The sequence below is a fragment of the Lagopus leucura genome, unplaced genomic scaffold (genome assembly GCF_019238085.1).
Source record: "Lagopus leucura isolate 7727_CA_CO unplaced genomic scaffold, USGS_WTPT01 Super-Scaffold_797, whole genome shotgun sequence".
NCBI lineage: Eukaryota > Metazoa > Chordata > Aves > Galliformes > Phasianidae > Lagopus > Lagopus leucura.
In genome coordinates, this window is record NW_024962259.1 from 1,346,183 (window position 1) to 1,359,152 (window position 12,970).

The 12,970-nt window shown below is 56.7% G+C and overlaps 1 protein-coding gene across 5 annotated transcripts in view; it reads right to left on the reverse strand.

Moving 5' to 3' along the window:
• Positions 1–12,970, reverse strand: part of ARSG (arylsulfatase G) — a 39,472-nt gene that overhangs the window by 1,588 nt on the left and 24,914 nt on the right. For all 5 annotated transcript variants that reach the window (XM_042865210.1, XM_042865215.1, XM_042865211.1 and 2 more), the window contains 8 exons: positions 12,832–12,879; positions 12,647–12,758; positions 12,184–12,321; positions 9,482–9,666; positions 8,786–8,866; positions 5,974–6,082; positions 2,725–2,845; positions 125–215 (listed from right to left, as the gene is read on the reverse strand). In XM_042865210.1, the coding sequence (XP_042721144.1) occupies positions 125–215; positions 2,725–2,845; positions 5,974–6,082; positions 8,786–8,866; positions 9,482–9,666; positions 12,184–12,321; positions 12,647–12,758; positions 12,832–12,879 (885 nt within the window). The remainder of the gene's footprint in view (positions 1–124; positions 216–2,724; positions 2,846–5,973; positions 6,083–8,785; positions 8,867–9,481; positions 9,667–12,183; positions 12,322–12,646; positions 12,759–12,831; positions 12,880–12,970) is intronic.

Below are 12,970 nucleotides of genomic sequence, written 5' to 3' on the forward strand. Positions count from 1 at the left end.
GCTCCTTGCTGGGCTTGCTCTTGTTGGTGTTAATCTGATTTGGTTTTCACCCATCCCTGGCAAGGAATTGAGAACTCCAGAAGTTGTTGTCCTGACTTTAGGCTCTGTAAAGCAGCTGCCCTACCTGTGGTGTAGAACGCCTTGTACTGAGCCAGCCGCAGCGCCTCGACCGCCCCGTCCTTCCCTGCTGCCCCGCTGTTGGGGTGAAGCAGCATCTGAAGGAAGAACACAACACAGCCCACTGCAGACAAAACCTGCTCTGTCCCAAGATCTCCCAGCACGGGGTCACCTTCCCAATAAAAGCACACATTTAGAGGCACCGCTCAGCCCAGGAGCTGCAGCTTCAACCCGAGTTCTGCCTGCTGTGCCCGCAAATGGAGTCAGGGTGAGGAAGAAGGGAAGGAGGGAGGGGTGGGTCGAGTCTCTGCTCTTTGGTATTTAGGACACTTGATGCCTTGGCACATGGCAGTGAGGAGACAAGTGAGCTGGACGGTGCGCGTCCCTCTGATCAGATCTGCAGCAAAGCCAATGGCTTCGCTGAATGATGAGTCACCAGAGGTTTCCTCCCTGGGAATTGAATTTAAAAGTGATTCAAGAAATTTCCACTGTGCTAAAAATTAGAAACATCTGCCGAAGTTGTAGGCAGCTGCGGTGCCAAGTTTAGTAACAGTGTTCGCAGCTGATCAGCACTGTAATGACCTAGCAGGTGTCCGGCGGCACCGATTGCTCTGCCCGGCACCCCCAGCAGGGCCACGATTTGGGGGGAACTTCCCATGGCTCTCAGTTTCCTCTACTGCCCTCAGTTGCAAGGCATGAGAGGCAAAAATGCCATCTGAAATTTAGTTTTAAAACGATATTTTATGGAGAAAAAAAAAAATCTGAGCTGAGGAGGTGGTGTGGTGTATGTCTGCTGCAAGGAGGAAATCCGTACTGCCACCCGCTCACATTGGCACCCCTCTGGAAGAAGCAGGTGGCTCCAAAGCAGAAATCAGCATTATTTTAGGGTGCCTGAAGCCAAACTATCAAGAACTGAACCTATCTGTCCGCTTCCAGCTTTACAGCTCAGCTTTGCTTGTCCCCTTTAACTTGAGCAGCATGGGCTGGATGGTGCTGTATGGCTGCAGAGCACCGAAACAAACAGCAAGCTTGCTCACGAGCTGCCTCCTGGAGCCCCAGCACTAAGAAAACCCATGAGGACTGACTGCACACATAAAGAGTTTGCTTCAGCTGAGCCCTTTCAGGAAACATTCCCAAGGTTTGCAGCCAGGTGACTTTGTTATTAAAAACAAAAAGAAGAAATAGGAAGAAGAAAGACAAACCCTCTCCCCAGAAAACCCTCCATCCGCACGTAGAGCTCCGGGCTGTTTTCACAAGTGAGCCGTGCGTGGGGAGGAGGAGCACAGCCCTCTACATTACACTAATGGAAAGAGCGTATTTGTGTGACACTCGTACCCTTGATACATTTCGTGTGATGTGTTTATTTTTACTGTAAATAGCCTTTGCTCAAAACAGGGCCTTGGCTGCTGCCCAGCTCCGTCACAGGTTGTGCCGGCGCTGAGCCGGGCTGGGACACAAGCAAGGTTACGGCCGCACCGCGAGCTCAGCCCCCACCCGCCTGAGTGGGAAAGCAGCTGTCAGCAGCGTGCGTGGATCCAGCGGGCGGGCGAGAAGAGGAACTGCTCTGGGAGGATTTGTGTCAAGGAAAACCCTGCGACATCAAAGGTGGTTTTGCCATTAAGAGATGAAAGCGCCGCGCTCCCGCTGCTGAGCCGCGAGGGGATGAGCGCAGACGAGCGGTGCAGGGGGAGATGCTCACTGCACTTGTCTGCGGGGCTGGGCAGGGACAAACCCTCCTGGGACAGAGCAGCTAGGACAGGCAGGGCTCTGACAGCAGCACAACACCCCCGAGAGCAGCGGGGCAGCAGCTGGGGGCTCAGCCCGGGTTTGGGGGATCGCCTCCAGGTCCCAAGTATGCAGTAAGGGCTGGTGAGGGCAGCCCCACGCTGCTGTGCCTCTGCGAGAAGAGGGTTAATCCCTGAGCCACGTCCCATCCGCTCCCACGGTTTATCTCACAGTTCAGTAGAGGGTTCCATAAATACGAGCTAAATACCAAAACCCTGATGGACGCAGCTAGCAGATCCAAGATTCCTGCTGGGAGCAGGCTCGTGGTGCTCACAGGAGAGCCGAGTTGAAAAGCAAAACCAGGCTCTATCTGTGGGTCTGCTTTAAAGCCAAACTTCTTTTTATTCGGTTCAGTGAAAAACTTGTAAAATTCTGAGAAAAATATATTGCCGTACTTCTCGTTCTGGTAGCTGCATTTCTCATGCCTAAAGGAGCCGTCAGCAGCTCCTATTGTTGCAGGGGCAGAGAACTGCAGGGCACGGGGCTGCCTGCCCCTCTCAAACATCAATAACAGGCACGTTTCCGAGCCAAGGAGCTCAGAGAAGGAGTGCTTAATTACATCTCTATCTGTCAAGATCAATAAAGTAGATAGAAGGAGGTCTGAGCCCCAGGGATCCTTTGTTTCCCATGCCTGTGCACCTCTTGTGACCAGGAAGGAGCAGCGCCGTGCTGTGCCCATGGGGACACAGAAGGGACGACGCTCCAGTTTGAAACCATTTCCCCCTGTCCCATCACAACAGACTCCACTACAGATTCTGTCCCTTTCCTTCTTGCAGCCCCCCTTTAGATCTGAGGACATCCCCAGGATGGGGCTCTCCTTACCTTGTGTCCCACGTCTGACAGCCCAAAGAGAACCGGGGACATGTCCATGCCATCAAAGCGCCTGTTTGGGGGAAGTGTGGCTCCAGCCAGGGCCACCAGTGTGGGGAAGACGTCCAGGGTGCTGGGGAAAGAAGCAGGTTCCATCAGAGCACAGAGCAAAGCCCCCAGCCCCACCTGCACCCGCTATCCTTTGCTTGGGGGGCCCTGGCTGCTTCCCTACAGCAGAGCAGGGTGCAGCCCCCGCCACGTCGTCCCCCCGGGCACATGGGGAAGGCCCCGGGTCACCCAGCACAGAAAGTGCTAGCACAGGGACTTTTTACGCCAATCCCAGCAGATCCCGCAGCCCCAGGAAAATGTGGTCTCGCTTTTGCCTCGCACAGCACGAGCCATAGCAGCCAGAATGGAAAATGAGAGCGGTGCTATTTTGTGCACTTATACCAAAATGCCTGTCAGCATTTCCACCATAATCCTCTCTTTTCAGGGGCCTCCGCCACAAAAAATCTCTCAGGGCTGGATCTTGGTTGCATGGGTGACCCGGTGCCCTCTCACTGCCAGTGCTGACACGGAAGGCAAGCAAGTCGAGCAAAGGCATGTCCTGCTGCAAGGCACACCTCCCTCCTGGGCAAGTGACACACGGCAGTGCTGTGCTCCCTGGGCGGTTGGCTCGGCTGGGGTGATGCTTGCACCGTGCACCCTGCACCCTACCAGGAGCTCTGAGTCCCAGCATCCCCCAGCTGAGCAGCCCAGGAGCAGCAGTCCCACTGCAGGAGCAGGGCCCCTCGCCCAGTGCACACAGGCTGTTGCGTGAGCAGAGAGAGCAAACAGCCCAGGACTTTAGGGCCCCTGTTTCTCCCATTCAATGAGTTTTAATTTAGCTGCTAAGAGACGGAGAGGACAAATAAGAACAAACAATGCTGAGGAGAGCTGAAAGGCAGCCCCGGCTATGCAGCTCTCGTGGAGACGGCCGGAGCAGCCAGGAGGCACCAAAATCCTCGGCTCCCCACTGTGCAGAGCTGGAGTGCATCCCTGCAGGATCACACTGAGCTCTGCACGGGGCTGCCCCACATTGCTGCTGCGGTGCTCAGCACCCACTGGGTGCAACCCCGGCACTGTGATGTGTCTGTACCCATCCCATGTGCAATTACCCTAAATCAGCACCTGAACCCCCCTGGAAACCATCAGAGCTCGCAAAAAGGGCAAAGCAAGAAGGACTGGGACAGTGTCAGACAGGTGCAAGCAACACACTGGGATGAAAGAAGGCATTTTTCAGCACTTAGCAAGGGCTCCATGGGTATGGACAGGCTCCCAAATCCCCAGCTTGAGCTCAGCACTCGCAGCAGCAGCCCCGTCCCTCCCAGCGCCGAGCACTGCGCTCTGCTCACTTCTTGGCCACTCCACTGACCCACTTCCTCAGCACCCTGCAGGGTGTGGGGCATGGCAGGAGGCTCCCACCATTAGCTATAATTAAGAAGAGCCGATGAAGCAGCGTGGTGCAGGGCGCGGTGCGCGGGTGCAAGTCCATGCAGCTCCAGCTGCTGCCTCCCCAGCCGCCGGCCACGCTCACCTCCTCTCACCCAGCAGGGAGGTAACGAAGAGAGGTGATGCCACACAGCCCTGGGCAGAAGGAGGGCCGGGCTGGGGAGCTTTCTCCCAAGTCAAGCTGTGATCACTGCCAGCACTTCCTAACCCCAGGGCAGGAGGACGCAGGTGATGCCTGCCCTTGCCCAGCCTCACGAGCAGCCTAGCAGAGGTCACCTCTCTCCAGGACAGGATGAACGAACCTGCTCAACTCAGAAGCATTAGGATGGGACCCCTGCTGAGGTCCCCAGGAACCCCGAGTCCCATTGCAGTGATCCCCACAGCCCCACCGTGCCGCACAGCTCCAGCTGCACAGCCGGGTCGGCTGGGTGCCAGCACAGCTCCAGCCCACAGCTGGCAGCTCCCTGCCCTGAGTTGGTTTGTATCACACGCCTGAACTTTACGAAACCTCCCTGGGCTGTTGGCTTTGAATTTCCACGGTGGAGGCAGGCTCCCCTGTAGGCATTTCTGAATAAGCAAAGCTGTGCAGCTGGGTCAGCAGTGGTGAAAAGCAGGATGGGCTGTGCTTCCTGGAGGAGCCCCGAGGTGCAGTGGGGCTCAGTGCAGGGACATCAGCACCGAGGTGACCACAGCCAACTGGCACAGCAACCACACGTGGCTGGAACTGCACAGCTCGGCAGCCAACTGTGGGCATAAACGGACCCAGCGTCGCAGCTTTGTCTTCAGAAGAGTACAAAGTAATAATGATAAAGAGCTGAGGAAACCCCTGGGGAATGGTGGAGCCCCTGCGTGAGCAAGCAGTGTGTGCAGCATAGCCCGGTGCTGGCAGCTGTCTGCATTTACAGCCGCCCAACCTGCTGGACTGGATCTGGGAAATGCAGGAGATAAGGAGTGGGAGATAACCGGGTCCCCTAGGGCTGTTTGGTGCAGGGGGACAAAGGCTGGAGTTCCCCACGCAGGGAGGGATTTGCAGGTGGAACCCCATGCTTGCCTGATAGTGCACTCATCAATCAGCAAGCATCAGAACTCCAGTGCATGCCTGCAACCATCAGCCTTACAGAAATCCCAGAGCTGTTTGCTGCAAGGAGGGATGCAAGTGCTGCAAGAACTGCAAAGAGAGCTGCCACGAGAGTGGCAGCATTGCTGCCATACTGCTTTCTCTGTGCCAGTCCCTGCAGTGCCACCATCCCCACCATGTCTGTCCCCTCTGCTCTCACCCATGTGCAGGAGCAGCTCAGGACTACCTCGGAGCGGGGCTGCTGTGACTGCCAGCACTGTCCCTCCGGACAGCCTTTCCCACAACCGCACCCTCCTTCACATTAAGCCATTTGCAAACCACAAAGCCTAAGCCTGCTTCTCGGTGGAGAGAGAGAACATCGTCATCTTTTAATTATCGGGAGGCACTCAGCCACCGAGGGGAAGAGAAGCACGGAGCCCCGCAGCTGCTAACGCGGATCCACCAGCCGCACAAAAAGAGCTTTCAACTCCTATTTGCTGAAGCATTAAAGTCTTTGGGGAGAGGACAAAAGTGCGGCGTCACTCACAACGCAGGCAATGCCCAACCAGGGCCCCGTGCTGCCAGGACCCAGATAACCACATGGCTCTGGGGCTGTCAGCACGTGTGGCAGCGTGACCTTGCAGACCCACAGCACGAAGTGCAGCGAGCTGTGGCACAGGCACAGCCCACCCCATTTCCCAAACCATCCCTACCTCAGCATGGCGCGGCTGCTCCGCTCAGCAGGGACATGGCCAGGCCAGTACACCAGTGCTGGCACCCGGTGCCCTCCTTCCCAGGTGGTTTGCTTGGCAGGGCTGCCTCCTGCAAGAGAGAGCAGAGTGCTCAGCATCCCCTGCATGGGAGCTGTGAAGCGGCGGGGATCCTCTGACCCAGAGCTGCTTGAGGAACAGGAGTGCCCTGGGACACAGAGCACCCAAAGGTGGCAGTGGTTGGAGCTGGGTCAGGGGAGGGAGAAGAGCTGAAGGAGTTATTAGAAGAAATAGGGAGAGGGTGGGAAAGGGGCTCAGCTTGGCATTGCCTTTGGTTTCACATCTACTCCAGCAGTTAAGTGATGAGAAATGGAACTGAATACTTCCATCCACCTCCTGGCTTAGGGCAGGTAACGAATGCAGGGATTAGTTCCGGGGGCTCCCAGCCGTGCCCACGTGTGTGTGCACAGGGTGCAGTACCTGACAGCACATCAGTGGTCCCCAGTCTCATTAAAAACACATCCCCGCTGCTGACCCTGCAGCAATCCCACCTGCTGACCAATTAACCCTTTTCCTTGCTTCCTTGACACAAAATCTGGGAAGCACAGAGGTGGGAGAGTCACCAGGCCCTGCCTGCAGCTGAGGGCTGAGCAGCACAGAGAGGGACTGAGGATGTAAGTGGGGATGAGCAATAAAAAAATGTGCTGAGCCGCATGATGGGGCTGCTGGTGGATGCCACGGAGCTGCTGCCTCTGCTGCAGCACCAAGGGCCCCAAGCAGCCATGGGGAAGAGGTTGGGCATGGGGTGAAGGGAACATCCCAGCCCCATTCACTGTACAGAGCTCCCAAGTGGACGCTGCCCTTTGTCTGCCTGCTTTCAGTGTGCACATGGCAACGGCGCGTGCCCGCAGACATTTCCTTTGGCAGAGGCAGCAGCCAGGGGATGTTCCTGCTGCGGGACCCCACGGCCAGGCACGGCGCTTTGAGGTGCACCATGCCTCCTGGGTGTTCAGCTCCCAAAGGAAATGATATCAATTATAACAAGCATTAAATAAGCCTCACAGTATTGCACCTACGTTTCAAGGGATTTGCTGCACAGTGAGCAGCCTGAGGGCAGCAGGAGCAGGGCAGCAAGCCTGTCCGTCTGTCCACAGCCAGAGCAGCCCTGGGACAGACGCTGTGCCCCTGCTTCCCTGCAGCTTGCCTGGTAAGGCTGTGGAGCAGGTTGGGAGTCTGCACTGCCCGTGTATGAGCTCATGTTCCCACATTCAGCACTGAACTGGGCTGCAGCACCCCAGACCCAAGCAAGGATTTTTCTCTGGAGGAGGGATAATGCAACCATGCTGAGGCTGCTTTCCAGGAACGCAGAGCTGAGCATTCCCACGCAGGGACAAAAATCACTGCATCCCCATTCCTCAGTGGGACTGCAGACCTCCAAACTTGGCTCTGAACATAATCATCCCAAGACAAGTGTGTCCCTTCCTGGGCTCTTGGGAACAAGGGATGGGGTTGGGTTTTACGGGTGGGCAGGACGCTTCTGGGGAGGGAAGGGAAGCTCTGCCTTCAACTTGGAGCTGGGGGCCCAGCACTTGTGTCTGCTGTGCTCTGCGTGCAACGGCCAACTGCACCGAAGCAAGTGGAAAACATTCCTGGAATTTGGGTTGGACCCTAAAAGGAAACGCCAAGCTCTGCGAAATGTATATAACCCTGAGCAACAGTTCCTCCCCTTCCTCTCTGTCCTTCCCGGCGTGGGGAGGGGGAGATGCCCAGGAGGAGGCTATCTGACCGCCAGCTGGTGGCTATGGGCAGCCCACCCTCCTCCAGCATCCCCTGCTCCCCAGGGCAGGGTTGTTTTGGCAGGGCTGCATGCGGGCAGCGAGATGCTGGAAAGGGGCCGTGTTTTTGTAGGTTTGTTCCCGAACGCCGCATTGCCCGTACCATCTGCTCCAGCTTGTGACCATTGGTTGCTCAAGAGAAACCCAGGTCGTCGGCAGGGCTTGTTTACTAAGAAAATGAAGGTTACGATTTCTTCCCAGGGTTGGAGCACCCGAAGGAAGGACCCTGGGAACCGGAAAAGGGAGCGGGGGGAGCCAGCGGCTGCCAGCCTCACAGCCGTGCTCACACAGCACCGGCAGCGGCTTCCTCCCCCGGGTAGGTGTCAGGAAGCAGATGAGGAAAGAAAACGGAGCTGCCTCCGTGTCCCCCCCGCTGCTCCCCTCCCGCACTGACCCCGAGCGAACGGGGAAACATAACCCGCCGCATTTACAGTGCGTAATACAAGCAGAAGTGGGAAATGCCTGACTCATGCATGTTTCTGGCCGCTCCGGCTGAAAGAAACCCACCAACCAGATGGCTTGGCCGGAAAAGGAGGAAATAATAATAATAATAAAAACAAAACAAAACAAGAAGTTAGAAAGAAAATACAACTCCCGCTAGGCTGGGCTTCAGGGAGCCGGGCAGGGGGTGTAGGGGCACTGAGACCTGAGTGGATGGAGGGCAGAAACTGAATGCTCCATCACCTGCAGATCCCAGGAGCTGAAGCACCCCAGGAGCTGCTGCATCAAAGGGATGAAAGCAGCGGCCACCGATCATCAGCTTGCCAAGGGTTTGGGGCAACAGTTCCCACCTGGTTGTAGTTTTAGGGGGAAACTGAGAAATAGATGGATCACCACATCTGCTTTGAAATACAAGAAGTTGCTGGAAAGGCTGAGGAGAGAGAAGCGTTCCCCACTTTCTGCCTGCAGGCAGAGCAGGGCTGTCTGGCATCAGTCCTGTGTACCCCCCCCTGGAAGCCTCCCCAGCCCCTTGAGGTCACCTCGTGCCCTCTGCCAGGCCCCCAGCAGTGGCCCCAGGCGTCCCGCTAGCTCACACTTCTGCATCCAAGGGCCGTTGTCACCTGCAAGAGATGGAAATGTCCCCATGAGCAGCAAGCAGGGGCACCTCCACTCTGCAGGGTGGCAGAGGACAAGCAGCCCCCACACCTCCTTGTGGTCCTCCGGGTGCTGCCTTACACCAACAGGAGCAGCGCAGGGTCTGGCAGCAGAGCTGCTCTTGTTCCTGAAGGCTTATTTCCAAGAGATGAGGCCCACTTCTGGGGGTTCCAGGTAAGGGGCTCCAGCAAAGCCGGGGCACAGAGGTGGCTGTCACCAGCTCTGGGCACTAATGAGCTGCAGAGCAGTTCCTGTGCCAGGAGCAAAGTGTCCTCATTAGGGAGGCTGCACAGCGCCAGTGGATTTGGGCTTCTTAATGAGTGTGGATTTGAGGTTCAATTAGGCAGGCCATGCCCGTGAGGGGGGTGGAGGGGTGGCAGGATGGGTACTGGCTGAGCTGCTGCCCATAGGGCCAGCATGGGAGCCACATCCCCACAGTGACAGCCCATGTTCAACCCATTCTCCTGTCAAGGACTGTCAAGCACATCAAGGACTGCGGAAAAACACCAGTCCCATCTCCTTGTGCCACTGGGGTTGTGCACAGCCATCACCCACCACCACGGCCAGTTGCAGTGCTTTACCTGTGAACCACAGCAGTGTGCTGCCCTTCCCACAGCTGTCGGCCAGGTGCTTGAGATGTCCCACCAGGGCATCCATCTCACGCAGGGCAGCCCCATAGATACCCCTGTCCTGTGGTGGGGCAATCTGCAGTGGCACGTGCATGTGGGCCAGCGCCAGATAGAGGAAGAAGGGACGTCTGCTGTCCCTGAAAAAACAAGGGGAGAGTTCAGTGAGGTTGGGGTGAGGTGCAGGGGGTCACAGCTGAGCAGGGGATGTGATGCGATGGCCCTTCCTTGCAGGAGCAGCAAACTTGCTATAGCTCATGCAGGCAAACTCTGCCACCCTGCAGGACGCTCAGCCCCCAAAACACAAAGAACCACAGTGGGGAATGAAAGCAGAGGCTGCCTGCCCCCAGGCAAGTGAGACATGTTCCCAGATCACTGCTTGGGCAACACTGGGTGAGCAGCACCTGCCCCAGCACCGTGCTGGGAGGAAGCGGCAGGACAGCACGTCTTCACTGTCCGTGAGTCACTCTTTCCCCACTGAAACCTCCCCAGTGCTGCTTCCTCTCCCCTGCTCCCCCCGGTGCTGACCTTCCCCAGGGCACCCACATTCGGGATGAGTTCGTCCCTTCCTCCATCTCCCACGTCCTACGGCACATCAGCCATGGGCAGAATGCCCCGCATCGATGCTCCCCTTCCTCCCCTTATGCAAGAGGGGAGGCAGCAAGGCGGCTGTTTGCTTTTAAATCACCAGAGGACACGTCCTGTTTTCTTGTTTATGGCTATATTTATCTCCTCCAGTGTGGCTGCTCTTCCTCAGGGAGCTCAGAAGGGAAGGGTGGGATGGCGGGGAGGGGCTGGATCCCTGGGATGTTCTGGTGTGGGTGCCCCATAACCCCGCTGTGGCCAGAGAGAGATGGGGGCTGCCGGGATCCCACCGAACTGCAATTCCTTCCTTTGCCCCCTGCGCATCACTCACCTCGGGATCTCAAACTAAGAAATCTCACCCTTCCCACAACAGCCATCCCATTGCGCAGAGGCGGAACCCTGCGTGGATTTCAGTCCTTTCAGCACCCTGCAAACCACCAGGATTTAGGAAACAAGAGGGGGCTGGCTGCACATTTCTGCAACTGGCACTGCGAAGCACTGCCTCTTTCTGTACATCCCACCATTGCCTGTGGGATTTCTGACACCCTGGAACAGGGGAGCGTGGTTCAGCTCCCAGTGATCGCCTGCTGTCTGTGAGCCAAGCAGAGCACAGCAACCTGCCTGAGCCCTACCCTGCAAGGAGCCACCCAGCTTCAAGCAGAAACCTCCTCCACAACGCAAAAATGCTTAGCATCCCCTTCACTTCTTATCAGCAGCAGTGCTCCAGTGTAGCCTATGATTACAGCTCTCAAGGGGCAGGTCTGTTTTCTCATTCTATCCGTACCACTCTGGCTCAGGCTCAGAGCCCCAGCATGAGTTTGTCCCATGCACCTCCAGGGGAACTCTCAGACGGGGAAAACAGTGCACAAGGATCGTTATCCTGGCACCCCACTGAGAGCCCTGCTCGCCTTTTGCATCTACATTTCATAGCTCAGCCCCTCTCCTGAAAACTGAGCAAACATTTAATCAATAACTTAAGACTTAATGTCCTTGGCTTTTGCTCCCGTGTTTGTTGTGCTCTAAGCGTCCTGGCCAGAGCAAAATCTCACTGAATTGCTCAACCTTGACACGACTGGTTAAAAAAACAGCAAGATGACAAATCCTGTGTTCTTTTCGTTGCCCCATAATGAGTGAGTCAGGCAGAGGAAAACTGAAATAAACCATCAAAGGAGAGGAAAGGCAGGCACCTGTTTAATCCTGTTCTCTGTAAACGCAGATAACCCCAAGACAGTGCCCAGACTTCTCCAGATCCCTGACACAGCCCTTTCCTTGCACTATTCTCTCTGCCTCCCCCATTTCTTTACCCCCTGCAGCACACAGACCTTTTCCAAGCCCCCCCTGCACAAGCAGCCCTGAGCTGTGCCAGGCAGCAGGCACTGTCCCTCAGACGGCCTCTTACAGAGCTGCAGAAAGGCATTTTGCAAAGTCACAGCTACTAATCCTTGAATAACAGGGATTAGCATTATGAAACCCTTCGGCAGGGCTTGGGGGCCGCTGTTTCCCGGAGGTGCTTTGCTCCTCAGGGAGCAGCAAACCTGGGCTCCATGCTTCCCTGCACCGCAGGGGAAAGTCATCCACGAAACGTGGTGACCCCAAGGCCTTTATTTGGGTGCTGCCTGCACCTCCCAGCACAGCTGCCCAGCAGCTGTCCCCTGTCACCTCTGGGTGACACCACCACAAGGACAGCAGCACTGAGGAGGATGGATGCTTCCCTTCACTGCTAGCCTGGATGCTGGTTCACGTCCAGCCATGAAGATGCCCCCGGATGAAAGGCCGTGACCTTTGCGGTTAGACTGTATTTATAAATCCCTTTGCATGTGATTCTCTGAAGGCCAAAACACTTCTATGGGAGCCCTGTGGGACCTCGGAGCAGCTCCTTCCTTACCCAGAACATCAGAAAACAAAGCCTGGAGACTCCATCTCCGCAGATCTGCTCACGCAGCACAGCACTGCCACGTGAGTTCTAGGCATGTGAATTCTGGCTGCCACAGCATGAGCAGAAAGTGCTTGCCAGCTTCAAGATCTGGTGTGGGGAGAGGGATGGGGATGGGGTTGGTGTGTGGTGCCCTCACCTTGCCTGCCGGATGAAGCGTGCTGCCGCCTCCACGTACCGCTCCGCCAGGCTGCTGAGGTTGACAGGCTGCTGGATGATAGTGAGGTTCTCAAAGAGAGGAAGGGCTACATCCGTGTAGCAGTCTTTATTGCTGGGGCTGCAGGAAGAAATCACTGCATTATCATCACTGCAGCAAGGACTGCGATGGCTGGGAGCGGGCACAGAGCCCACTGTTCACCCAGATTTGTAGAATAGCACTGCCAAGGGTGGCAGAAAGGGGACAACGCTGATGTCCCCATGGCACAGACTGCTCCCTGCCTAGCCAGACCACTCCAGGGCCCCATGCTTCACCTCTCCACGCCATCTGCAAGGAACGTGAGGGAGACCATAGCAGGGAGCAGTTCATCGGACTGCAGCTTGCAAATCCCAAATCCCAGCACTCAAACTGCCCCCTGCACGGTGTGTCTCCCCCAGAGATGTACCTGGTGGCTGCGCTGTGCTGTGGGCAGCTTGGGCAGGGTGGCACGTTGTAGCCAGGGGTGTCTGTGCAGCCCATGTCATGGCTGTAGGGGATCCCGAAGTAATAATCGAACCCTGCAGGCAAGGTGGGGGTCAGTGGGGGCCAAGCAAACGCTGGGCACTCATCTCATCTCCACCACGTCCTTACCACGGAAGATGGGGTGGTGGTGGCCATGGTGCCCCAGGTGCCATTTGCCTGCGTGGAAAGCACAGAAAATCATTTGGGAGGTTACTCAGCCATTGGACGCTGCCGTCACCAGTGAAACCCACAAGGCACAGTGCAGGAT